We start from the raw sequence: 26,215 nt of genomic DNA, 5'->3' as shown, positions 1-26,215 counted from the left end.
CTTACATTTTTTATTTTCTTGAATAATGTTTGTAAAGTGTTAAAATCTAATAAATTCTCTGAATATAATAATCTGTAAGTTATAAATTGCCATATTTTTACTAATCATATGATTCAAAATAAAACACTGAATAACTACTCTAGCAACAAGGAACTAATTTAATTTAGATTCAACTTTTATACTATCATATATATTAAAAACATTTGCTTTCTCTTTATCATAGCAAGGAAAATATGATAAGCAAAAATATTCAGTTAGCATTATCAGAAAATGAAATCTCAGTGTAGTCACACTGAAAATACCATGTCATCACTGCTATGCTTTGCTATCAATTTAGGTTGTTATCACAACTATAAAATGTAAAATATACTACTCATAGCACCGTGTTTCAAATATTAGAAATATTAAATATACTTATTTTTGAAGTTCAATGAAGTTCTATTCAATACTTTCATTTTCTGGAGGCTAACTTAAATACTAGTAAATAATTAAGTTTAATATTTCAATGAAAAAATAATTTGGTCATGATGATAGAGATAGAGGAAGAATATTCCATTCAAATCTTTCACCATAATTTTATCAAATCTTTTCACAAGATAAATACCTGCTTTTTAAACTTAAATAATTAAATGAAAAGTCAGAAACTATCAGATATTTTTTACTCAAAGTAAAAGCTATTACAGGCAATTTGATTCATAGGTTGAAATCCAAATCACTTTTAGTAATGACTTTCAGAAATTTTTTTATGGAGTCTTATATGCCATAGGATTTTCATAACTTTTAGTAGCAAACTCATATGTCCCTTTACTCCCAAAACTTCCAAAATTATTTTCTCACTAATTTAGGATCTTCCTATACAACGTGTTCTGAATGTATTCTTCCTTATTTGCATAAATTTGTAAATTATCTAAAAAATAAAAAAGAACATTTATTTAGACCTTTTCATAGTGCTCAGTTTTTTTGTTTTTGTTTTTTTAAATAAAGAGCTGGAGAATTTGTTTTCTGGTTTAGCTACAGTAAGAGTTCTTGATCTTTTCTTAGATAGCCAACTTTTTGAGAAGCTGAAGAACTCTATTCTCCTCTATAAAAATGGACAAAATCTTTTTCATACAAATGGATGGCAGTTGTGGAGCCTGTGCGTCTCATTCCTGAAAACCTGCATTGTGTGAGGTTCAGAATGAGAACTCTGGATACATAGCAACACTATTTCACACCCCAAAGAATGACACTAACTTACAGGTATTCCCGGAGCTCCTTTCTTCCCTAGCGGTCCTGGAGGCCCAATATCTCCCTAAAAATCAAATACAGATAAAGTTTAAAATTGCAAATGATCAATTCATCATTAGGAATTTCCTAACAAAGCATTCTGGAGAAGGAAATGGGAACCTACTCCAGTATTCTTGCCTGGAAAATTCCATGGACAAAGGAGCCTGACAGGCTATAGTCCATGGTGTCACAGACTGGGACATAAGTGAGCATATCATAGCATTTAGATGTCAGCTTTGGGGATTGAATGTTGACCTTATGCTCCAAGGGTTTCTCTGAATCAAGAACCAAAGCCCTCATCGTCTTTGAGAGTGCTAATCTTATGAGAAGTAGGGGAAGTCTTCAAAGATCCTTTATTTTAATAAAAAATATTCTTGATTACAACTATAATTATGAAGATCTGGAACTCTGCAGAAACATCATTAGAGACAGAGATGCAGGAAACAAGAGGGCTGGGGATGTTGAGGGCACATGCTCAGCTTTCAGGAAGCTGAACACTAGGCAGCTGAACACCTACAAAGGCTTAAGGCTCAAAGGCAGCTACAGTGGTACACAGGCCTGCCAGCAGGAGGCAGCTAGGCTTCCCACGCTTCAGGTAGGCTGACAGGATGCCTGCCTGTTAGGATGAAGCAATGAGCTCAGAATCAACAATCAAGGCAAGGGAAGCGGAAAACCGCAAGACTGAGAAGAAAGAGTAGTGACAGTGAACTGCAGATGTTAGAATGGCTAGAAACTGAATTCAGAGCTATTCTCTGAAATCTTTACAAATGAAAGAACAGAATCATCAAAGACTATTAAAACTGAAAACAGAACAAGAGGCTATGAAGAATAAAAAAAAATGCTATTCGCACAAAGAACTATATTCAATATTTCCCTGGTGGCTCAGCTTGTAAAGAATCTGCCTCCAATGTGGGAGACCTGGGTTTGATCTCTGGGTTGGGAAGATCTCCTGGAGAAGGGAAAGGCTTCCCACTCCAGTGTTCTGGCCTGGAGATTTCCACGGACTGTATCGTCCATGGGGTTGCAAAGAGTTGGACACAACTGAGCAACTTTCATGTCACATAAGGAAAAAGAATCCAAAAAGTCATTCAGTTATATATATATATATGTATGTATATATAAATAAAACTGAATGACCTTGCTGTATACCTGAAACTAACAAAACACTGCAAATCAGCTGTACTTTAAGAAAAAATAATAAAAGGATGTCATTAAAATTTGAAATTCTAGAAATGAAAAATATGATTGCTTATATTTTTGTATCAACTGATGGTTTAAACAGCAGGTTAGACACAGTAAAGGAAGAATGAATAGAAAAGAAACTGAAAAACATGGCCAAAAAATTGACCAGAATTTAAGGATCAAGGATATGAAAGTAAGCAATTTAGAGATGGAGAGGACAAAATTAGAAGGAATGAGATATTTCTAACTAGATTTGCTAGAAAGAGCAGAAAGTGGAGAAGGAAGAGAAGTAACATGGAGATTAACAGCCAGGCCATTCAGAGTTAACAGAAATACCTACACAGAGCCAGGAAGGAAACTGAATTCCCACCAAGATGAATACAGATAAATCCATATCGAGACACACTGCACTGAGCTTAAGAACACTAAAAACAAATAAAATACCTTGAATAATGCCGAAAGAAGGGACAGATCACTTGCAAAAGAATGGTGATTAGAACAAGAGCAGATTTTTCATAGTTAACCATGGAGGCCAGGAAATGATAGTAGAAAAACTTCAATGCATCAAGAAGAAATAATCAGCAACCTTGAATTGTATACCCTACAAAAATCCTTTCTCAAACACAAGAGTAAAATAAAGATATTAGTAATTAAATAAAAACTGAACATTTACAATCAAGGTATTGGTACTAAAGGAATTTCTAAAGATATAGTTCAGGAAATAGAAAACTTACCCTGAAAGGGTGGTCTAAGAGAACAAGTTAGAAAGTCACCAAGTAAAATAGAAAGCATGTGCATAAATTCAAATTTATACTATCTGTATAAAACAAACAAAAAAATTGTAAGGTCAAAATAATAGCTTCCAAAATTAAATCATTTGAACCATTAACTATTGCCCTAAATGTGACAAAATATATTCTATGTGAAGAGACATCACCACTTTGCCCTTTTCATAAACAGATCCCAGGCCCAAATCTTTCAACTTTCAGTCATACTTACTTTTTGTCCCATTAATCCTTGGTTTCCAGGAAATCCTGGGATGCCCTGAAAAGAAATAGAGTAGTTTTTTTTTTTTTTTAGTTTTTTATTTTTTAAATTTTAAAATCTTTAATTCTTACATGCATTCCCAAACATGAACCCCCCTCCCACCTCCCTCCCCATAACATCTTTCTGGGTCATCCCCATGCACCAGCCCCAAGCATGCTGCATCCTGCGTCAGACATAGACTGGCGATTCAATTCACATGATAGTATACATGTTAGAATGTCATTCTCCCAAATCATCCCACCCTCTCCCTCTCCCTCTGTGTCCAAAAGTCCGTTATACACATCTGTGTCTCTTTCCCTGTCTTGCATACAGGGTCGTCATTGCCATCTTCCTAAATTCCATATATATGTGTTATTTTTAATTTAAGAAATTTAGATAGTATAATTAAAGAAGAATAGGCCAAAATGGGAGCTTTAATTTGCAAATGATGCAAATCATCAAGCATAGCTCTTGTCAGCGTGAAACTGCTATTTATAGGAAGCAAATTTTGGAAAAGAAAAAATTTATGGGATTTAATATTATACGAACATGTACTGATATTTATAGCTTTAAATATAGACTGAAGAAAAGAAACTATGAGGATATTAACCTTGGCTCTTCTTTCAGAGCAACATAAGTGATAAAATAAGGATATTTCACTTGAACACTTTCTTGCTTTACTTATAATGATTAATGCAAAAAGACTGTCAAATCATAGGAGTTTAAATTCAACAAAACAGGTCCAAAGGCCTCACAGCTTCTGAACCATGACTAAAAACTAATGAAACTAAATAACTCCCTTCAAACTGAGCCTTGAAACACCCAGGAACTTAACTCCTTATGTAAGATACAGTTATCTTTCTCCTGATGATTTCCTTGCCAAGAAAATTGTGGAGTATAAGCAGAGCAGTTTGTACAGAGACACAAAGAGAGAAAGAGAATTCATTCACCTGGTTCAACCCGAATGTACAAGTTCTCTAGCAAGATTCAGAGAAAATTAATGCTAATTATCTAACTTTAAGAATAATGCCAGCACATTTATCGATAGGAAAGTAGTTCTATTGTCATTCGATGACATTTACCAGAATGATCATTTATCACACATATTTATTGAATAGTGATGGTATCAATCAAAATTTATTTCTTCCTAGCTCCTTTCCATTTTCCTAGCTTCTTTCTTGATGACACTTCAATTGAACAAATGACTAACATTTGTTTTTATGGATATATATTGACTCTGGCCAGAAAAAGGAATTTGGAAGATAGGGAAATTGAGCACCATCGGTATTTCTCTGAAAGCCCTCTGCATCCTCAAGGCTTTCAAAGAACAGCAGTGGTCCTCCATAAATCAGGGCAATGAAATCAAGTATTTTCTACTGCAGGGAGAATCTGCCATTGTTCTGACGTCACATCTTAACTATTAACACTTGTCCATGTGGTAGCCACAATGATGGTGCAAGATACAGCACACAGTTCTAGTTTTAAAACCCAAACTTAAATTCCATAAAGTGGAATTCAGTTTGATCCTATTTGGCTCAATTCAGTTCACCCTTTGCAGAGAACAAAAGTTGTATGAGAGCGATGACCATCAACAAGTGGCTCACACACTAGTTGAAAACACAAGTCTCTATAAACATACTAACTAGAGAATAAATAAAACAGTATAAAAATTTAAAGTAACGTTATAATACATGAGCACAGTATGCCTGTTAGCACTTTAAAGAGAAATCAAAAGTAAATAATTGAGTGATGAGTATAAAGAAAATAGAGTGATGTGAACTGCATGTTTCTAAGGCAGAAAATGCATACGTTCAAAGCAGTCAAAGTCCACTTCAACAGACCATGTTTCAGCATGAAACCACCCAGAACCAAACCCTATTCAAATACACACTCACACAAATTCAGTAAAATGGTGAAGGTCTGAATTTAAACAAAATTCAAGTAAAATCTGCCTATAAACTCTTATCAGATGCAAGGTGGACTTACAGAGTTCTGCAGGGGTGTCACTGTTGTGTTGCTTGGGCCCAAGAATTCCTAAAGAGATCCTGCAATTGCCCTGATACCATCAGACCCGAGAAGCTGAATTTTGTGCTGCATAGAAACTTTTGTTACTTAAGGTTTCGTCCCTGTTCAAATCTCTATGCTCTTCAGTTCAGTTCAGTTGAGTCATGTCCAACTCTTTGCGACTCTATGAATTGCAGCACACCAGGCCTCCCTGTCCATCACCAACTCCTGGAGTTCACTCAAACTCACGTGTGTTGAGTCAGTGATGCCATCCAGCCATCTCATCCTCTGTCGTCCCCTTCTCCTCCTGCCCCCAATCCCTCCCAGCATCAGAGTCTTTTCCAATGAGTCAACTCTTCGCATGAGGTGGCCAAAGTACTGGAGTTTCAACTTCAGCATCATTCCTTCCAAAGAAATCCCAGGACTGATCTCCTTTAGGATGGACTGGTTGGATCTCCTTGCAGTCCAAGGGACTCTCAAGAGTCTTCTCCAAGTTCAAAAGCACAGTTCAAAAGCATCAGTTCTTTGGCACTCAGATTTCTTCACAGTCCAACTCTCACACACAATCTATATTAGTAGTTATTAGTTACTCCTGTCTCTGCGGCCAACCCCACTGTCAGCAAGGCTACATTTTCACTCTGAAGGAAAAACAAAACTATGCCCAAACATCTCTGAGCAGCACCCAGGCCTCGCCTCCTAGAAGGTCTTAAGAGCCCCCATTCCACCCAGATCAGTCCCTGGATTTGATTCAATATCTTTGATCTAAATAATTCTAATACTAAGCATGGTCTATATTAGGACACACCCACAAATCTTACATTATTTCATCATATCTAATATCTAATATTGAGAGTATTTGGGGAGATTTCAGATTAAGAAAAATAGATTCCTTTGCCTATTTCCTGTCTTCATAAATTAGTCAAACATGAATACATTCAGTCAAAGATATTTAAAGAAGTCATAATATCTTCTAGTTCAACTGTATCGAGAATTATTAAATACTTCATAAATACCAGTGAAACACATAATACTATATAATACTCAAAATAAAATGTAAAACATTTTATAAAAGCAATTCTTGGCAAAACTAATATAATACCACAAGCATGCATAGAATAAAAATCTGTTGAGAGAGAGGTTCATGAGAAGAACTGAAATCACTCAGAGCTATATTAGTTAATAAAATTCTCCTAGACAATATTTTCCTGGGTCTCCCAATACGTTCACTGAAATTGACTAAACCTTGCCAATTTTACATTAGTAGAAATATTATTCAAAACCATTTGAGTGTTACCAGTTTGTTGATTCAAAAGTATTTAGTAACAATTACTTCACAGGGTAAATATTTTTCCAAGCAAACTATTTTATATTTCATATTCAGTCTGTGCAGTTTTGGGTTCAGGCTACTATGAACATGTATAAGTAAAGACAGAAGCAAGAATTTTATTTGGTGAGAATAAAGAAACATGTTTCCTCCAGTTCTATTATTTCAGTTTGGGCTTGAAGAAGAGCAGAAAATCAAATGGAAAATCCTGTGTAATGCTGTGGTGAAAGAATGCCGACATGAAAAAATGTTCTAGAAGCTTCTCTGTAACCATTAAACCATTACTGCATAACAAAAAAGTCATTAAAAATAGAAATGCATGATTTAGAATGAAGGGTTTGGTGCCTATTTCCTAGAGACCACTTCATAATGAAGGAAATATGTCCATGATGCATTACTTAGAAAAGACAAGATATCACTTTATACTTTTCCACATGCAATGGAATATTTAACTCCTGAAGTTAGAGCATCTCGGGTCAACTCTGACTAGATTGGGTGCATTCCAGGTGGTATGGTTGTTGACTCTTGGATCAAATCTGCTGTTAAGTAATGCAATAATTTCAATGTACAAAACAAATCTAATCAACTAGTGGAGTTTTTAAATCAAAAACTGTAACCTTTCTACAGAGTTTTACAGATATTTATTATCATACGGTTATCAAAATATTAGAAGTATATAAAGTTTTCTTCTATTATATCAAGAAGTGATTTGCTCATTCCTAAAGATGCAATGAATATAAAACCCATATATTGACAGTATCATTCTTATTAGCTATAGACATTATAAATGATTGTTAATAAAGGCCAGAACAGAAGCAGTTGCAAGTCTGGATTCTGGAGCCAGTCAGACCTTCATCTCATACTGATTGATTCCAGGCCAGATATTTAAATTAGAATCTTAGTGTCCCCATCTTATACATGATGAAAAATAACAGAACTTAGCTGTATGGTTGGTATATTATGTCAGTGAGTTCTTACCAGCACTTAGCTTGAGCTTCCTGGGTGGCTCAGACGGTAGGGATCTGCATGCAATGTGGGAGACCTGGGTTTGATCCTTGGGTCAGGAAGATCCCCTGGAGTAGGAAATGGCAACCCACTCCAGTATTCTTGCCTGGAGAATCCCCATGAACAGAGGAGCCTGGCGGGCTACAGTCCATGGGGTCACAAAGAGTCAGACTTGACTGAGCAACTAAGCACAGAGCACACAGCTCAGAGCGGGGACTAAAATAAATTTTCATGACTTTTCAGAGCTCATTCCTGAAAGTCGCAAAATAAATGAAGTCAATTCTTTTCTAAGACTCAATTTTTGTTTTCCTTCATTTTGAGGACTTTTTTTTTCCTCTGGACTTTTTTTTTTCTCTCGTTCTTTCTTCTTTTTCAACATCTTCCTACCTTGCCTTCCTCTACCTCATTCCCCAAAGTTCACAGTGTTCGATCTGACTCTGGCAATCTAAGGCTTACCACTAGGGGGCACCAACAGGTTAGCATTGCCGCTCATTCACTAACCTTGCCTTTTCATGTTTGGCTGATTCTGACTGCAGAAAAATACTATAATGAGGCTCCAGATCAAGATGGAAGATTAGAACGATCCTGAGCTCATCCCCTCTCATGGACACACCAAATCACAACTGCATAGGGAACAATCATCTCTGAGAACAACTTGAAGACTAGCAAGACGGATTTTCTACAATTCAGGACAAAACGAAAAGGCTACACAGGGGCAGAGAAGCAATCTGGTTATAATTCTCATCCCCAGTGTGAAGACCCACCAGTGGGAGGGGTATCACAGCTGGAGAGGTGCCCCCTGAGGAGTGAGACGTGTGAGTCCCATGTCAGGATTCCCAGCCTGAGGCCCTACACTGGGAAGATGAGCTCCATAACATTTAGCTTTGAAAACCAGTGAGTGGGGTTACACTTGCTCCAAGTCCCAGGACAGATGCAGCGACTTGAAAAGCTCCTGGGTCATGTGAGAAGGAGATCCTTTGAATAATATATGGCAGGTGCTGGGGGACAGGGATCTGGTGGAGCTTCTCTGGGGTCAGAAGTGCTGGCAGGCATCATTCTTTTTCACTCTCCTTCTAACTAGCTGGCCTGGCAAGCCTGTCATTCTCTATCAACCTAGCTAATCCCTTTCCCCAGCATTCCCCAGAGCACCTGCCCTCGCTGCCTACTGTAAAGCACCTCCCTCCCCATTCTGCACAGCAGGCTGCCCCAGCACCCCTCCAAAGCAGCTCCTGATCCCAGGAGTTAATCCACACATCAGGGAGCCTGCAGCCATCACAGCCCAATCACAAGAGGAGGACACATATGACCCACACAGGAGATACCCCCAGGAGCACCTGACTCTGGTGACCAGAGGGGACTGTACCACTCAGCTCCACAGGACATCTTGTACATAAGACTGTCCTTTCAAATCCGGGAGATGTAGCTGCTATACCTAATACATAGAAAGAGACATATAGATTTAGGCAAAGTGAAGAGATGAAAGAATGCCTTCTGCCCTTCTGCATGAAAGAAAAAGACAACCTCAGAGAAAGAACTAAATGAAATGGAGATAAGACATTTTCCAGATGAAGCGTTCAAAGTAATAGTCTCAGAGATGCTCACTGAACTCTGGAGGCAAATGGCCTAACTCAGTGAGAACATCCATAGAGAGACAGAAAATATTTTTTTTTTAAAGTGACAGGAACTGACGAATACTGAATATGAAATGAAGTACAGACTGGAAGGAATCAACAACAGATTAGAGAAGGCAGAAAAATGGATCAGTGATCTGGAGGACACAGTAGTGAAAATCACCCAATAGGAGTAGAAAAAAGGAAAAAGAAACCAATAAAAAAAAGAAAAAAATTAGGATAGTTTAAGGGATGTCTGGGACAACAACAAGCATACCACCATTTACATTATAGGGGTTCTAGAAGGAGAAGCGGAGAAGGCACTGGCACCCACTCCAGGACTCTTGCCTGGAAAATCCCATGGACGGAGGAGCGTGGTGGGCTGCAGTTCATAGGGTCGCGAAGAGTCGGACACAACTGAGCGACTTCACTTTCACTTTTCACTTTCATGCACTGGAGCAGGAAGTGGCAACCCACTCCAGTGTTCTTGCCTGGAGAATCCCAGGGACAGGGGAGCCTGGTGGGCTGCCATCTATGGGGTTGCACAGAGTCGGGCACTACTGAAGTGACTTAGCCGCAGCAGCAGAAGGAGAAGACAGAGGAAAAATTGATAGAGAATATATTTTAAAAAAAATAATGCCTGAAAATTTCCCCATCCTCATGAAGGAAATAAACATCCAAGTCCAGGAAACAAAGAATCACAATCAAGATGAATCCAGTTGACATTATAATTAAAATGTCAAAAATTGAAAAGAACATATTAAAAGCAGCAAGAGAAAAGCAAATAGTTACATACAAAGGGACCTCCATAAGACAAGGACTATCAGCTGATTTTACAACAGAAACTTTATAGGTCAGAATGGACTGGTGCAATATAGTCAAAGTACTGAAAGGAAAATAATTACTATCAAAATACTCTACCCTGAGAGGTTATCATTCAGAAATGAAGGAGAGATAGTTTCCAGACAAATGAAAGCTAAAAGAGCCCTTCACCACTAAACTAATCTTATAAGAAATGCTAAAGGGACTTCTTTAAACAGTTAAAAATAAGGGTTATCACTAGAAATAAGAAAATTATGAAAGAAAAAAATATCACTGCTAAAGGCAAGCAAATAGTGAAGGTAGTGGATCAACCAGCCAAAAACCTAGTATGACGTTTAAAGACAAAAGCAGGGAAATCAGAATATCTAAAACAGTTAAGTGATACATAATATTAAAAGATGTAAAATATTATTCCAGAAACATAAAACAAGGCTGGGGGAATTAAAATATAGTACTTTTTGAGTGTGCCTCAACTTAAGCAAACATAAATTTTAAAATAGACCATATACAGAGGTTGTTATATATGAACCTCATGGTATGTACAAACCAAAACCCTATGAGATAAACAAAAAATAAGGAGAAATTTGAATATAATAGTAAAGAAAGCTATCAAATAAAAAGTGAAGAGAAAAGAGAAAAAAATAAAAACAGAAAAGAACTAAAAAAAAAAAACAGAAACAATTAACCAAATGGCAATAAATATACCTATCAATAATTACTTTAAATGTAAATGAACTAAATGTGTCTAAGGTGACTAAATGGATTTGGAAAAAAGACCCATCTATCTGCGACCCCCAGGAAACTCACTTTAGACCTAGAGACACACAGAGACTGAAAGTGAAGGATGGGGAAAAAATCTCCATGCAAATAGAAACAAAGAAAGCTAGGGTACCAATACTTAAGACAGAAATCTGTTAAAAAGACAAAGGAGGGCATTTTATAATGGAAAGAGGATTGGTCATATAAGAGAATATAACACTTGCAACATTTTACATTCAAATTAGGAGCACCCACTCACATAAAGCAAAAATTAATAGACATTAAGGGAGATATTGACAGTAAAACAATAACAGCAGCAAACTTTAATACCCCATCCAGATAGAAAATCAGTATGGAGACTTTGCACTTAATAGACACAGTAGGCCTAATGAACTTCATATATATATATACACACACGATATTCCACTTCAAAACAACAGAATGCCCAGTCTTTTCAAGTAAACACAGAACAATCTCCAGGATAGATGACATGTTAGGCCAAGTGTGTTAATAAATTTAAGAAAACAACCACATCAAACATTTTTTCCAACCACAATAGTATGAAACTGAAAATCAATTACAAGAAGAAAACTTGGAAAAACACAAATACATGGAGGCTAAGACTCTTGAGAGTCCCTTGGATGGCAAGGAGATCAAGCCAGTCCATCCTAAAGGAAATCAACCCTGAAGCTTCATTGGGAGGACTGAGGCTGAAGCTGAAGCTCCAGTACTCTGGCCACCTGATGTGAAGAAGTGACTCATTGGAAAAGACCCTGATGCTGGGAAAGATTGATGGCAGGAAGAGAAGGGCATGACAGAGGATGAGATGGTTGGATGGCATCACCGACTCAATGGACATGAGTTTGACCATGCTCCGGGAGATAGTGAAGGACAGGGAAGTCTGCCATGCTGCAGCCCATAGGGTCACAAAGAGTCAGATACGGCTGAACTACTGAACAGCAACAAATGGAGGCAAAACAATATGCTAGTAAACAACCAGTGATTTAACAAAGAAATCAAAGATGAAATCAAAACATAGGGAACAGACCACTCACTAGCAATGATACTGAATCAGTAACCCCCAAATCCTCAATAAACGACTTCAGGACAAGAAGTCTTCACAGGTGAATTCTACCAACATTTGAAGAAGAGTTAATACCTATCATTCAGAAACTACTCCCAAAATACTGAAGAAAAATGAATACTTCCAAACTCATTCTAGGAAGACAGCATTACCATGATACCAAAACCAATAAAAACATTTAAGAAAAGAAAATTACAGGCCAATATTCCAAATGAACACTGATGCAAAAATCCTCAGCAAAATATTATTATAACAGACTGAATCCAATAATACATTAAAAGGATCACACACCATGATCAAGTATGGTTTATCCCTGGGATGCAAGGATGTTTCAATTTCTGCAAATCAATCAATATGATACATCACATTAACAAAACAGCTGATAAGGATCATGTGATCATCTCAATAGATGCAGAAAAAACATTCGACAAAATCCAACATTCATTAATGATAGAAGGTCTCTACAGAGTGGTGACAAACAGAGCATACCTTAACATAGGAAAGGCCATATATGACAAACCCACAGCTAACATCGTGCTCAACAGTGGAAAGTACTCCTGCAAGATTAGGATTAAGACAAGGATGGCCATGCTCTCCACTTTTTTTCAATATAGTATTGGAAGTCCAATTAGGTAAGAGAAAGAGATAAAAGGCATCCAAATTGCAATGGGAGAAGAAAAACTGTCACTATTTGCAAATGATATACAATATATAGAAAACTAAAGTCTCCACTGAAAAACAGTTAGGACTCATCAGTGAATTCAATAAAGTTGCAGGCTATAAAATTCCTCACTACACTGTTACCCTTGAGGAATACAGGCTTGAACTGCACAAGTCCACTTAAATGAAGATTTTTTTCAAAAGTCAACAGTACAAGATCCCCAGCTGGCTGAATCCAAAGATGTGGAATTCAGACATAGACACAAAGGAACCCAATACATGGAGGGCTGACTAACAGTTACACGCAGATTTTTTACTTCATGGAGTGTTAGTGCTCCTAATCTCCTAAATATTTAAGGATCAGCTGTACAGAAATCTGTTACATTTCTTTACACTAATAATTGTTAGTGGAAACAGAAATGAAGAAAACAATCCCATTCATAATACTGCATCAAAAATTTAAAAATACCTAGGAATAATTTTAACCAAGAAGTGAAAGACCTGTACTCCAAAAACTGTAAGACATCAGGGAAGAGATTGAAGATGACACAAATAAATGGAAAGATGCACCGTGATCATGTATTGAAAGAATTAATAATGCTAAAAATGTCCATACCACCCAAATAAATCTATAAAAACAATGCAATCTCTAATAAAATTCCAAAAGGCATTTTTCATAAAACTGGAACACATAATCCTAAAATTTATATGGAACCACAAAAGACTCCATATAGCCAAAGCAATCTTAAGGAGGAAGAAGAAAGCTGGCGATATCTTGCTCCCTGATTTCAAAGTAGAAAGCTATAATATCCTAAACATCGCAGTTCAGTTCAGTCACTCAGTTGTGTCTGACTCTTTGCGACCCCATGGACTGCAGCATGCCAGGCCTCCCTGTCCATCACCAGCTCCCAGACCTTGCTCAAACTCATGTCCATCAAGTTGGTGATGCCATCCAAGCATCTCATCCTCTGTCGTCCACTTCTCCTCCTGCCTTCAATCTTTCCCAGCATCAGGGTCTTTTCTAGCATCAGGGTCTTTTCCAATGAGTTAGTTCTTCACATCAGGTGGCCAAAGTATTGGAGTTTCAGCTTCAGCATCAGACCTTCGAATGAATAGTCAGGCCTGATTTCCTTTAGGATGGACTGGATTAGTATCGGCACAAAAATAGGCCCACAGATCAATGGAACAGAATACATAGCCCAGAAATAAACCCACACTTGCATGATCAATTAATTTACAAATAAAAAGCCAAGAACAGAGTGGAGGAAAAAGTCTCTTCAGTAATTGAGATGGGAAAACTGGACCGTTACATGCAAAATAATCAAATTGGAGCACTGTCTTACACCATAAACTCAAAATGGATTAAAGACTTAAAAGGAAGACCTGAAACCATAAAATTCCTAGGAGAAATTTTTTGGATCTGTCTACTCAAGCAAGAGCAACAAAACCAAAAATAAACAAATGGGACTATATCAAACTAAAAAGCTTTCATACTAAAGGAAACCATAAACAAAATGAAAAGGTAACCTACTGGATGGGAGAGGATATTTGCAAATTATGTATCTGATAGAGGGTTAAACTTCAAAATATACAAAGAATTCATATGTCAACATCAAAAAAATAATCCAGTTAAAAAATGGGAAGTGGACCTCAATAGGAATTTCTCCAAGAAAAGCATACAGATGGCCAAATACACATGAAAAGATGCTCAACATTGCTAATCATCAGGGAAATGCAAATTAAAATCACAACGAGATATCACTTCACACCTGTAAGTATGGCTGTCAACAAATAGACAAAAAATTACAAGCATTGGTAAGGATGCAGAGAAAAGGGAATCCTTGTGCACTGCTCGTGGGAGTGTAAATTGCTACAGCCACTATGGAAAACAGTAGGGAGGTCCATCAAAAGGTAAGAATAGAATTACCATATGGTCCAACAATTCCACAAAGTGGTAGTCACCAGAGGGGATGGCTGGGGTGCTGGGCAAAACAGGTGAAGGAATTAAGAGGCACGAATTTCCAGTTGTAAGACAAATAAGCCACAGGGATGTGCAGATGTACTGTAACACACAGGGACTAGAGTATATAATACTGTAATAATTTGGCATGGTGACGTCATTACTAGCCTTACTGAGGTTACCAATTCATAAAGAACAGAAATGTCTCATTATAATGTGGTATGGTGATACTGTAACCTGAAAATACCGTAAGGTTCCATGCAAACTATACTTCATTGCTTAAAAAGGGGAAATACTATAAAGACATTGACTTTGTAAATATTTTAAGTATGTTTCATTACTAGTTTTGAGAAAGAAATGTGTTTGCAGTGGAACTCTGCAATGTCTTCCAATTTGTTTGTTTGCTTGTTTTCCAGTTTTTATTTTTACTTTATTTTACTTTACAATACTGTATTGGTTTTGCCATACATTGACATGAATCCGCCACGGGTGTACATGAGTTCCCAATCCTGAACCCTCCTCCCACTTCCCTCCGCATATCATCTCTCTGGATCATCCCCGTGCACCAGCCCCAAGCATCTTGTATCCTGTATCGAACATAGACTGGCGATTCCTTTCTTACGTGATAGTATACATGTTTCAGTGCTATTCTCCCAAATCATCTCACCCTCTCCCTCTCCCTCAGAGTCCAAAAGTCCGTTCTATACATCTGTGTCTCTTTTGCTGTTTCGCATAGAGGGTTATCATTACCATCTTTCTAAATGCCATATATATGTGTTAGTATACTGTATTGGTTTTTTTCTTTCTGGCTTACTTCTCTCTGTATAATAGGCTCCAGTTGTGCAGGGGCATGTCCAGCGTGGCTGAGACATTGCGAGCACACGGCAGTGTTGTGCCCCACAGCGCGACTGAACAAGTGAGCCTAAAAAAAAAAGTGTCCACCTTGTGTCAGGGCGGAAATCAGACACTGAAGAGACCAGCAAACAGAAGAAGCTAAACAGAGGGAACAGCCTTGGAAGTGACCCCACACTGCCCACAACACCAGAGAAAGTCCCAGATATATCTTTACTATTTTTACGACCATTCTCTTTTTTTTGTTGTTGATGTTGTTTGATTGTTTTTCTTCTTTCCTTTTTCTCCTTTTAACTTTTTTAAATTTTTACATCCTCAATTTCTCCTTTAATTTTAATTTTTATAACCTACTATCACTTTCCAAAAAAAAAGGACCCTATTTTAAACCCCGTGTGTGTGGTTGTTGCTGTTGTTTTAATAATTCTCATGACTTTGTGTTTTTTTTTCCTTCTGTTCTTCTTCTTTTCTTTAATATTGTATTTTTGAAAATCCAACCTCTACTCTAGTTTTTTAATCTTTGCTTTTTGGTATTTGTTGTCAATTTTGTACATTTAAAAACCCAATCTTCAGTACCCAAGTTTATCTGAGAGCGAGATTACTGGCTTGATCGCTCTCCCCTCCTTTGGACTCTCCTTTTTCTCTACCAGGTGGTCTCTGTCTCCTCCCTCCCCCTTCTCTTCTCTATCCAACTCTGTGAATCTCTGTGTGTTCCAGATGATGGAGAACACTTAGGGAACTGGTTACTGGCTGGATCGGTCTCTCTCTTTTTCATTTCTCTCTTTTATCCTCCTGGTCACCTCTGTCTACTTCCTCCCTCTCCTCTTCCCTGTATAAGTCTGTGAACATCTCTGAGCAGTCCAGACTGAGGAGCACACATAAGGAAGTGATTACTGGCTAGCTTGCTCTCTCCTCTTTTGATCCCACCTCATCTCATTCCAGTCACCTCTCACTACCCCCTCCCTCTTCTCTTCTCCATGTAACTCAGTGAACCTCTCTGGGTGTCCCTCAATGTAGAGAAACTTTTCATCTTTACCCTAGATGTTTTATCATTGGTGCTGTATACATAGAGAAGTCTTGAGGCTACTGTAAAAATAAAACTGAAAACCAGAAGCAGGAGGCTTAAGTCCAAATCCTGAGAACATCAGAGAACTCCTGAATCCAGGGAACTTCAAATTTGTTTAAATTCCACACTAACTGACAGATCATTACAAACGATGTACGAAAGATTATTTTGCAGTAAAATAATTCTAAAGAGAAGTAGCACACTCATAGCTGCCAGACCAAAAAGAAACCATTATACAAGTACTTGCAATAAATCCTTATAAGGAAACTACCAGTTGTATGCCACTGCTTGAAACAGGTTTACTACTCCCTTTCATCTTTAAGGGGACAAAAAGGAATCTAAGAAACAAAGGTTGGAGTTATTCTCCCTCGTCTACACACTAGGACTCACTTGGAGATGGACTCAAAATAGCCAAAGATAATTTCAACAGAAAATGCCTTGTAAATAATTTTGATCTACTTGTGTTTATATATAACAGAAAATACCACCAGTTTGACATAATAAGCTACAGAATGAGACCAGGGGTATCATAGGAAGACTCTCCGGGAGAGCCCATGGAAAGTTGCTTCATGTTACCTGCATTTTTGTTTTGCACCTAAAGTCACCTCTCCATTTTCTGTTTTTCTTTTAAAATTTTTATTGACATGTAGTTGATTTACAATGTTACATTAGTTTCAAGTGTACAGCTAGTGATTCAGTTATTTGGTGGTGGTGGCCAGTCGCTCAGTCGTGTCTGACTCTGACCCCATGGATTGCAGCACGCCAGGCATCTCTGTCCTTCAGCATCTCCCAGAGCTTCCTCAAACTCATGTCCATTGAATTGGTGATGCCATCCAACCATCTCATCCTCTGTCGTCCCCTTCTCCTCTTGCCTTCAATCTTTCCCGTATCAGGGTCTTTTCTAACGAGTGAGCTCTTTGCATCCTGTGGCCAAAGTACTGGAATTTCAGCTTCAAAATCAGTCTTTCCAATTAATATTCAGGGTTGATTTCTTTTAGAATGGACTGATTTGATTTCCTTGCAGGCCAAGAGACTCTCCGGAGTCTTCTCCAACACCACAGTTCAAAAGTATCAATTCTTTGGCACTCAGCTTTCTTTATGGTCCAACTGTCACATCCATATGACTACTGGAAAAATCATAGCTTTGACTAGATGGACCTTTGTTGGCAAAGTAATGTCTCTGCTTTTTAATATGCTGTCTAGGATGGTCATTGCTTTTCTTCCAAGGAACAAGCATATTTTAATTTCATGGCTGAAGTCACCATCTGCAGTGATTTTGGAGTCCCCCCAAAAATAAAGTCTGACAATGTTTCCATAGTTTACCCTTCTATTTGCCATGAAGTGATGGGACCAGATGCCATGATCTTAGTTTTCTGAATGTTAAGTTTTAAGTCAGCTTTTTCACTCTCCTCTTTCACTTTCATCAAGAGGCTGTTTAGTTCCTCTTCATATTCTGCCATAGGGTGGTGTCATCTGCATATCTGAGGTTATTGATTTTTCTCCCAGCAATCTTGATTTCAGCTTGTGATTCATCCAGCCCAGAATTTCACATGATGTACTCTGCATAGAAGTTAAATAAGCAGGGTGACAATATGCAGCCTTGATGTACTCCTTTCCTGATTTGGAATCAGTCTACTGTTCCATATCTGGTTCAAGCTGTTGCTTCTTGACCTGCAAATACATTTCTCAAGAGACAGGTCAGGTGGTCTGGTATTCCCATCTCTAACAATTTTCCACAGTTTGTTGTGATCCACACAGTCAATGGCTCTAGCGTCAATGAATCAGAAGTGCATGTTTATCTGGAATTCTCTTGCTTTTTCAATGATCCAACAGATGTTGGCAATTTGGTCTCTGGTTCCTCTGCCTTTTCTAAATCCAGCTTGAACATCTGGAAGTTCTCAGTTCTTGTACTGTTGAAGCCGGGCTTTGAGAATTTTGAGCATTCTTTGCTAGCATGTGAGATGAGTGCAATTGTGTGGTAGTTTGAGCATTCTTTGGCATTGCCTTTCTTTGGGATTGGAATGAAAACTGACCTTTTCCAGTCCTGTGGCCACTGCTCGGTTTTCCAAATTTGCTGGCATATTGAGTGCAACATTTTCACAGCATCATCTTTTAGGATTTGACATAGCTCAGCTGGAATTCCATCACCTCCACTAGTTTTGTTTGTAGTGATGCTTCCTAAGGCCCACTTGACTTCACATTCAAGGATATCTGGCTGTAGGTGAGTGATCACACCACTGTGGTTATCTGGGTCATTAAGATCTTTTCTGTATAGTTTTTCTGTGTATCCCTGCTACCTCTTCTTATTATCTTTTGCTTCTGATAGGTCCATACTGTTTCTATCCTTTATTATAAGTGCCATCTTTGCATGAATATCTCTTTTTTTTTTAAGAGATCTCTAGTCTTTCCCATTCTACTGTTTTCCTCCATTTCTTTGTACTGATCACTTAGGAAATCTTTCTTATCTCTTCTTACTTTCTTTGGAACTCTGCATTCTAAGGGTATATCTTTCCTTTTCTCCTTGGCCTTTCACTTTTCTTCTTTCCTCAGCTATTTGTAAGTTATACATGTAACATCCATTCTGTTTCAGATTCTTTAGTTATACATATACATATATCCATTCTGTTTCAAATTATTTTCCATATAGGTTATTGCAGAGTTTTGAGTACAGTTCTCTGTGTTATACAGCAGGTCCTTGTTAGTTAGCTATTATATAGCAGTGTGTATATGTTAATCCCAGTATTCTATTTTTTTTAATCCAAGAAGATATTCTAATGAATTTTGCTGTTGTTAAAGTATTGTTTTTCATGACGAGAAAAAAAAATAGAAAAATCTTATCAAATTGAAACAATACACCCGATAATCCAGAGGATGCAAGGAAGAGGACTGAGAGATCCAGGGGCAGAAACTGTACTGCCATATCACAGGAAAGTCATGTAACTTCCCTAAACCCCCAAATCTGGGAAAGTAACCTATCCGTTGACATAAGTGAGCCAAAAGTGATCATGCATGTGAAGTACAGTACCTAGTAAAAGGAATAGATGCCTGTAGATGTACGTAAAACTAAGAACAATTCCACTTTAAAGATAAAGCTCCTAAATCATACCAGAATTGTTCTAAAGTGAGCTCTGACCCTCTGAAAACCTATAAAGTACAGGCTACACTTTTGGTTCCATGGAACTCAAATTGTGGCAAATTTCTCACTAAGGAGAAAATAGGAAATGAATTTTTCCAAGATCTTTTTAGCTGACTCAGTGGCTAAGTAAAAATTGTACGTCATTTTTTTTTTTTTTCAGAAAAATCTGAAAATTGTATTTTTTTTTTTTTTGCAATTTCACATATGCTGGAAGTCACCAAACAAAATATATTTTAAAATACTAAATCAAGGTGAAGCTAGTTTGATGAACAACACAGATGAATGTTTAACCTTAGTTAATTTATATGGTTTAAAAACCCCCACTTATTTGAAAATTGTATTAAATTTGCTATCTTCTATGTATCTTATGGACTTCCCTGGTGGCTCAGATGATAAAGAGTCCACCTGCAATGCAGGAGACTTAGGTTCAACCCTTGGGTTGGGAAGGAAATGGCAACACATTCCAATATTCTTGCCTGGAGAATTTCATGGATAGAGGAGCCTGGCGGGCTACAGTCCATGGGATCACAGTCAGACATGACTGAGCAACTTTCACTAATGTGTTTTAATTATAATAATATTTTTGAAATATTGTGTATACTATTACATTTAACCAGTGCATACAATGCATATCTCCATTTTTCCTATTTAAACATAATGAGATGGTTGATTAATTAACAGTCACTAATGGAAAAATCATCACACTGGAGTAACAGCTTCACATATGAATTTGGGTGGGCAGGAAACAAAATATTTAGTCCATAACATGACTCAATAATATTCCATTATATGGAAATACTCCATTTTGCTTATCATTTCATTAGTTGACAGGCATTTGGGTTGTTCCCACTTTTTGGTTATTATGGATAACACTACCATGAACACTTGTACACAAGTTTTGTGTGGATGTATGCTTTCAGTATACCCATGTATCTTCGGTATACACCTAGGAATGGAATTCCTAGCTCATAAAATAACTCTATGTTTAACCACTTAAGGAACTGCCAATCTGATTTCTCAATGGCTATACCATTTTATATATATATAATTTATATATATATTTGTTTCTGTACCAGCAATTTATTAGGACTCTGATTTCTCCAAATCTTCACCAATGCTTATTATTGTCTGTCTTTCTTATTATAACCATCCATCTCATTGGGTGTGAAGTAATATCTCATTGTGGTTCTGATTTTTATTTCCCTCAACATACAGAAAATGAAGATCATGGGATCCGGTCCCATCACTTCATGGGAAATAGATGGGGAAACAGTGGAAACAGTGGCTGACTTTATTTTGGAGGGCTCCAAAATCACTGCAGATGGTGACTGCAGCCATGAAATTAAAAGATGCTTACTCCTTGGAAGAAAAGTTATGACCAACCTAGATAGTATATTCAAAAGCAAAGACATTACTTTGCTGACTAAGGTCCGTCTAGTCAAGGCTACAGTTTTTCCAGTAGTCATATACGGATGTGAGAGTTGGACTGTGAAGAAGGCTGAGCGCCGAAGAATTGACGCTTTTGAACTATGATGTTGGAGAAGACTCTTGAGAGTCCCTTGGACTGCAAGGAGATCCAACCAGTCCATTCTGAAGGAGGTCAGCCCTGGGATTTCTTTGGAAGGACTGATGCTAAAGCTGAAACTCCAGTACTTTGGCCACCTCATGCGAAGAGTTGACTCATAGGAAAAGACTCTGATGCTGGGAGGGATTGGAGGCAGGAGGAGAAGGGGACAACCAAGGATGAGATGGCTGGATGGCATCACTGACTCGATGGACGTGAGTCTGAGTGAACTCCGGGAGTTGGGTGATGGACAGGGAGGCCAGACACGACTGAGCGACTGAACTGAACTGAACTGAACGACTAATGATGTTGAATGTGCTTTCATGTGTTTATTGCCATTTTTCTTTTTTAGTGTTCTCACACATTTAATTTTTTTTTCATGGAGGACAGTTGATCTGGAGTACAGCAAGAAGGTCCAAACAGTCCGTCCTAAAGGAAATCAGTCCTGAATATTCATTGGAAGGACTGATGCTGAAGCTGAAACTCCAATACTTTGGCTGCTTGATGCGAAGAACTGACTCATTGGAAAAAATCTTGATGCTGGGAAAGATTGAGGGCAGGAGGAGAAGGGGACAACAGAGGATGAGATGGTTGGATGGCATCGCCAACTCAATCAACATGAGTTTGAGTAAACTCTGGGAGTTGGTGATGGACAGGGAGGCCTGGTGTGTTGCAGTCTATGGGGTCACAAAGAGACGGACACAACTGAGTGAATGAACTTAATGGAACTGAAAGGAAAAATACATAAGAATACACAGAAGAACTGTACAAAAAAGGTCTTATTGACCTGGATAACCACGATAATGTGATACCTCACCTAGAGCCAGACATCCTGGAGTGTGAGGTCAAGTGAGCCTTAGGAATTCTCACAATCAACAAAGCTAGTGGAGGTGATGGAATTCCAGCTGAGCTCTTTCAAATCCTAAAAGATGATGCTCTTATAGTGCTGCACTCAATATGTCAGCAAACTTGGAAAATTGAGCAGTGGCCACAGGCCTGGAAAAGGTCAGTTTTCATTTCAATCCCGAAGAATGCCATTTCAATGCCAAAGAATGTTCAAACTACCACACAATTGCACTCATTTCACATTAGCAAGGTAATGCTCAAAATCCCTCAAACTAGGCTTCAACAGTACATGAACTGAGAACTTCCAGATGTATAAGCTAAATTCAGTAAAGTCAGGAACCAGAGATCAAATTGTCAACATCCACTGGATCATAGACAAAGCAAGGAAATTCCAGAAAAACATCTGCTTCATTGATTATGTTAAAGCCTTTGACTGTGTGGAAAATTCTTCAAGAGATGGGAATATCAGACCACCTTACCTGCCTCCTGAGAAACTTGTATGTCAGTCAAGAAGCAACAGTTAGAACTAGATATGAAACAATGGACTGGTTCCAAATTATAGTGTCACTCTGCTTATTTAATTTATATACAGAGTATATCATGTGAAATGCCAGGCTGAATGAAGCTCAAGCTGGAATCAAGATTGCCAGGAGAAATATCAATAACATCATATATGGAGATGACACCATTCTAATGGCAGAAAGTGAAAAGGAACTAAAGAGCCTCTTGAAGCTGAAAGAGAAGAGTGAAAAAGCTGACTTAAAATTCAACATTCAGAAAACTAAGATTATGGCATCTGGTCCCCTCACTTCATGGCAAATAGATGAGGAAAAAATGGAAACAGTGACAGATTTCATTTTCTTGGGCCCCCAAATCACTGTGGACACTGACTGCAGCCATGAAATTAGGAAACAACTCTTCTGAAAATTATTTGTGTTCGAGTATTTCTGATTTATGAGGTTCTACCAATTGAATTTTCATATGCCTCTCTGATTAAAAACTACTGTAGATCATTCTCTCACCAGTCTTTAACCTTTCATCAAAAAGAAAAAAAAAATCTTCACACTCTCCCTTTCATGATTAACTTCACTTGTCTTGAATGGCTTTCAACAGTCTTTGGCCACCTGATGCGAAGAGCTGACTCATTGGAAAAGACCCTGATGCTGGGAAAGATTGAGGGCAGGACGAGAAGGGGACGACAGAGGATGAGATGGTTGGATGGCATCACTGACGTGATGGACATGGGTTTGGGTGGGCTTCGGGAGTTGGTGATGGACAGGGGGGCCTTGAGTGCTGCAATTCATGGGATCGCAGAGTCTGACATGACTGAGCAACTATACTGAAGTGAACTGAACAGTCTTAATCCACAGTAGGATTTTGATACATTCTTCTGTACAACATATGTTTCTTGAGTGAATTTTCTGTTTTCCTAACTAAGGAATAAATGTTCCAACTAAAACCACTTGGTACAGTATTGTACTTTCCATGATTGCTCAGCAAATATCTGCACCTAACTACCCATCTTAATAAGAGCTTTCAGCAGTTTTAAAGCTCTCTGTGTATGTGTGCTCAGTTGCCCAGTCTTGTCGGACTCTTTGCCACCATATGGACTGTAGCCTGCCTGTCTCCTCTGTCAGTGGGATTTCTCAGGCAAGAATACTGTAGTAGGTTGCCATTTCCTCCTCCAGGGGATCTTCCTGATCCAGGGATCAAACCCACATCTCCTGCGTCTCCTGCATTGGCAGGTGGATTCTTTATCACTGCGCCACCTAGGAAGCCCCTAAAGCTCTCTACTAGTGGTTTTAATCCAGTTTTGATATATATTGTTCAGAAGTTCTTCATATTTCACCTAAATCCATCAATAAAGCATCTTCTTTTTCCATAGACAGCAGAAAGGAAGAATATTGTATCACAACAAAAATTATTCATAGTTCTTAGAACAAATAAATCATTATGTAATTCCTTTACTCTAGTTTAATTTGAATTTTACTTTATAAATTACTCTTTATACTTTATTTTCAAGAAATATTTTTATTGAAAAAGTCAAACAACTTGTTAAAATTAAATTACTAAAATAAAAGCATATTCTAATATCTTGTGTTGATCATTTTCATTTGATTAGATTAATTGTGAACCATTAGAGTAGTACAGGACTTCTGGAATGTATTAATAAATACTAGTCTACTCATGATTAATCTTTTGTTAAAACATACCTTTTTTTCTACAACTTCCAAAGTGTAAATCTTTGCCAAAAGCATTTCAAAGCCATAATCTTTTAATGAAGCAAGATCAAAATCAGGTAAGAAGCTAATAATTAACTGATTGCCAATAGTTCTAGGTACTTAGTTTATAAAATCAAGACCGAGAAACACACTGAACTACAACTAAACTACTTCTATTGCAAACAATGGAACCCTTTAGTCCAGTATTAAAAATTACAAAAGTCATTTTATAAACTAAGTACCTAGAACTATTAGCAATCAGTTAACTAATTATTAGCTTATTTTCTGATTCTCAAAAATAAAAATGTATTTTTGATATAAGCAAAAATGTATTTTGATACAAGCAAATGTACTTTGATATAAGCAAAAATTTTCAAGTGCTTTTTCAGAAATTCCCCATCTGTGTTTTCACCTCCCTTAAACATACCTAAAACATCAATGATACTCTGGTGTCAACTCTCAAGGCATCAAAACATTTGATTCAGTTTTCAGTGTGATACACACTCAAGCATTTTGAAATCTTTTTTAAAAAATAGAAACCAAGAAAGAGATCTTTAAAATGAAATGATCTAGTTACCAAAAGATGCATTCATCAGCTCATACAAAAAAATAGCTACCACACTTATGAAAGTAGAAAGAATGTGAAATTTCCTTATTTCTTCTTCTAACATACCCATCTAGATAGATCATGAACTGAGAATTACAATAAAATATGCCTTTATCTTGAACAACACTGTTTTGTTAATTATGTATTTTCATGCCTTGAAAAAAGAACTTATTTGGACTAATTCAAGGGTATCATATAAGAACCTTATAGCAAAAGTTTTTAATGAAAGTATACAAAACCTCCCTTGGTCCCATTATGACTGCAGAAGATAATTTTAAAGCCAAAATCTTATAAGCCTGAAAATCTAGACTCAATATCGTATACCAATTGTAGTGTCATTTTCCTTTCAACCACTCTCTTCAAAGCAGAGATGGGTGTCATCAATCCCCACACTAGCAGAAACAGAGCCTCCTGGAAGCAACAAAGACGTTCTATCGACTCAAAGAACTTGTCACCTATTCTGAGAATAAATCATGCATCCTTTCACACGTTCAACTGAATTTATTCATCTTGTCATTTCAGGATTCGATAAGGCCTCTTTCAAATTAAAGAAATGAATCAAGAAGATTCAAGTAAAGAATTCTTAAATGCTTACTAACAGTCTAACAATGATTTTAAAAGATTTCTTCAAAACATCAGTAAGAAACATAATCAGTACCATAATTCACAGAGCTTCTAAATTTAAAATCCACAGTGTTGTTTTATAAAGTTCTTCGATGGTGGTCAGATTTTACGATATCAGTGGAATCATTTGTAATAGGAAAGAAACATATTCATAAATTGATGAACTAATTTGTAGATAACAGGCCAACGTTTGCTTTTAAGATTAAAGGATATTTTTGCAGTCATGACAATGCCAAACATCATTCTTTGGGAGACCAAAAAGTGGCATATACTGGGTACAAGTGTACTAACACTTGTAGACCAATGGGATATTTATGTGTTTTAATTCAAAATGCACTCTAAGAGTTATTCTCAATCAGGTTTTAAAACATAAACTCTGGAACTAGCACTATTACAATAATAAAGACAATTGAATTTTCAAAATGTTCTCAGTTGTTAAATGTGAGTTGGCTTCACCCTAAGTGCCTTGTGAAATTCTTAACAGCACATATCAGGTTTAAAAGGTTGTTTCACTCAACACATACCAAGGGAGTGCCACTCCTGGTTCCTGAAAGGGGAGTAGGGGAAAAAAAAAATCTTACAAATATGTACCGAGTTTA

The 26,215-nt window shown here is 37.4% G+C and overlaps 1 protein-coding gene across 3 annotated transcripts in view; it reads right to left on the bottom strand.

Moving 5' to 3' along the window:
• Positions 1-26,215, bottom strand: part of COL21A1 (collagen type XXI alpha 1 chain) — a 243,345-nt gene that overhangs the window by 20,398 nt on the left and 196,732 nt on the right. For all 3 annotated transcript variants that reach the window (XM_060403571.1, XM_060403570.1, XM_027958364.2), the window contains 2 exons: positions 3,448-3,492; positions 1,238-1,291 (listed from right to left, as the gene is read on the bottom strand). In XM_060403571.1, the coding sequence (XP_060259554.1) occupies positions 1,238-1,291; positions 3,448-3,492 (99 nt within the window). Of the gene's footprint in view, positions 1-1,237; positions 1,292-3,447; positions 3,493-26,215 lie in introns of those variants that run through there.

Source organism: Ovis aries, chromosome 20 (assembly GCF_016772045.2).
Source record: "Ovis aries strain OAR_USU_Benz2616 breed Rambouillet chromosome 20, ARS-UI_Ramb_v3.0, whole genome shotgun sequence".
NCBI classification, from domain to species: domain Eukaryota; kingdom Metazoa; phylum Chordata; class Mammalia; order Artiodactyla; family Bovidae; genus Ovis; species Ovis aries.
This window is presented reverse-complemented; position numbering and strand designations above follow the sequence as displayed.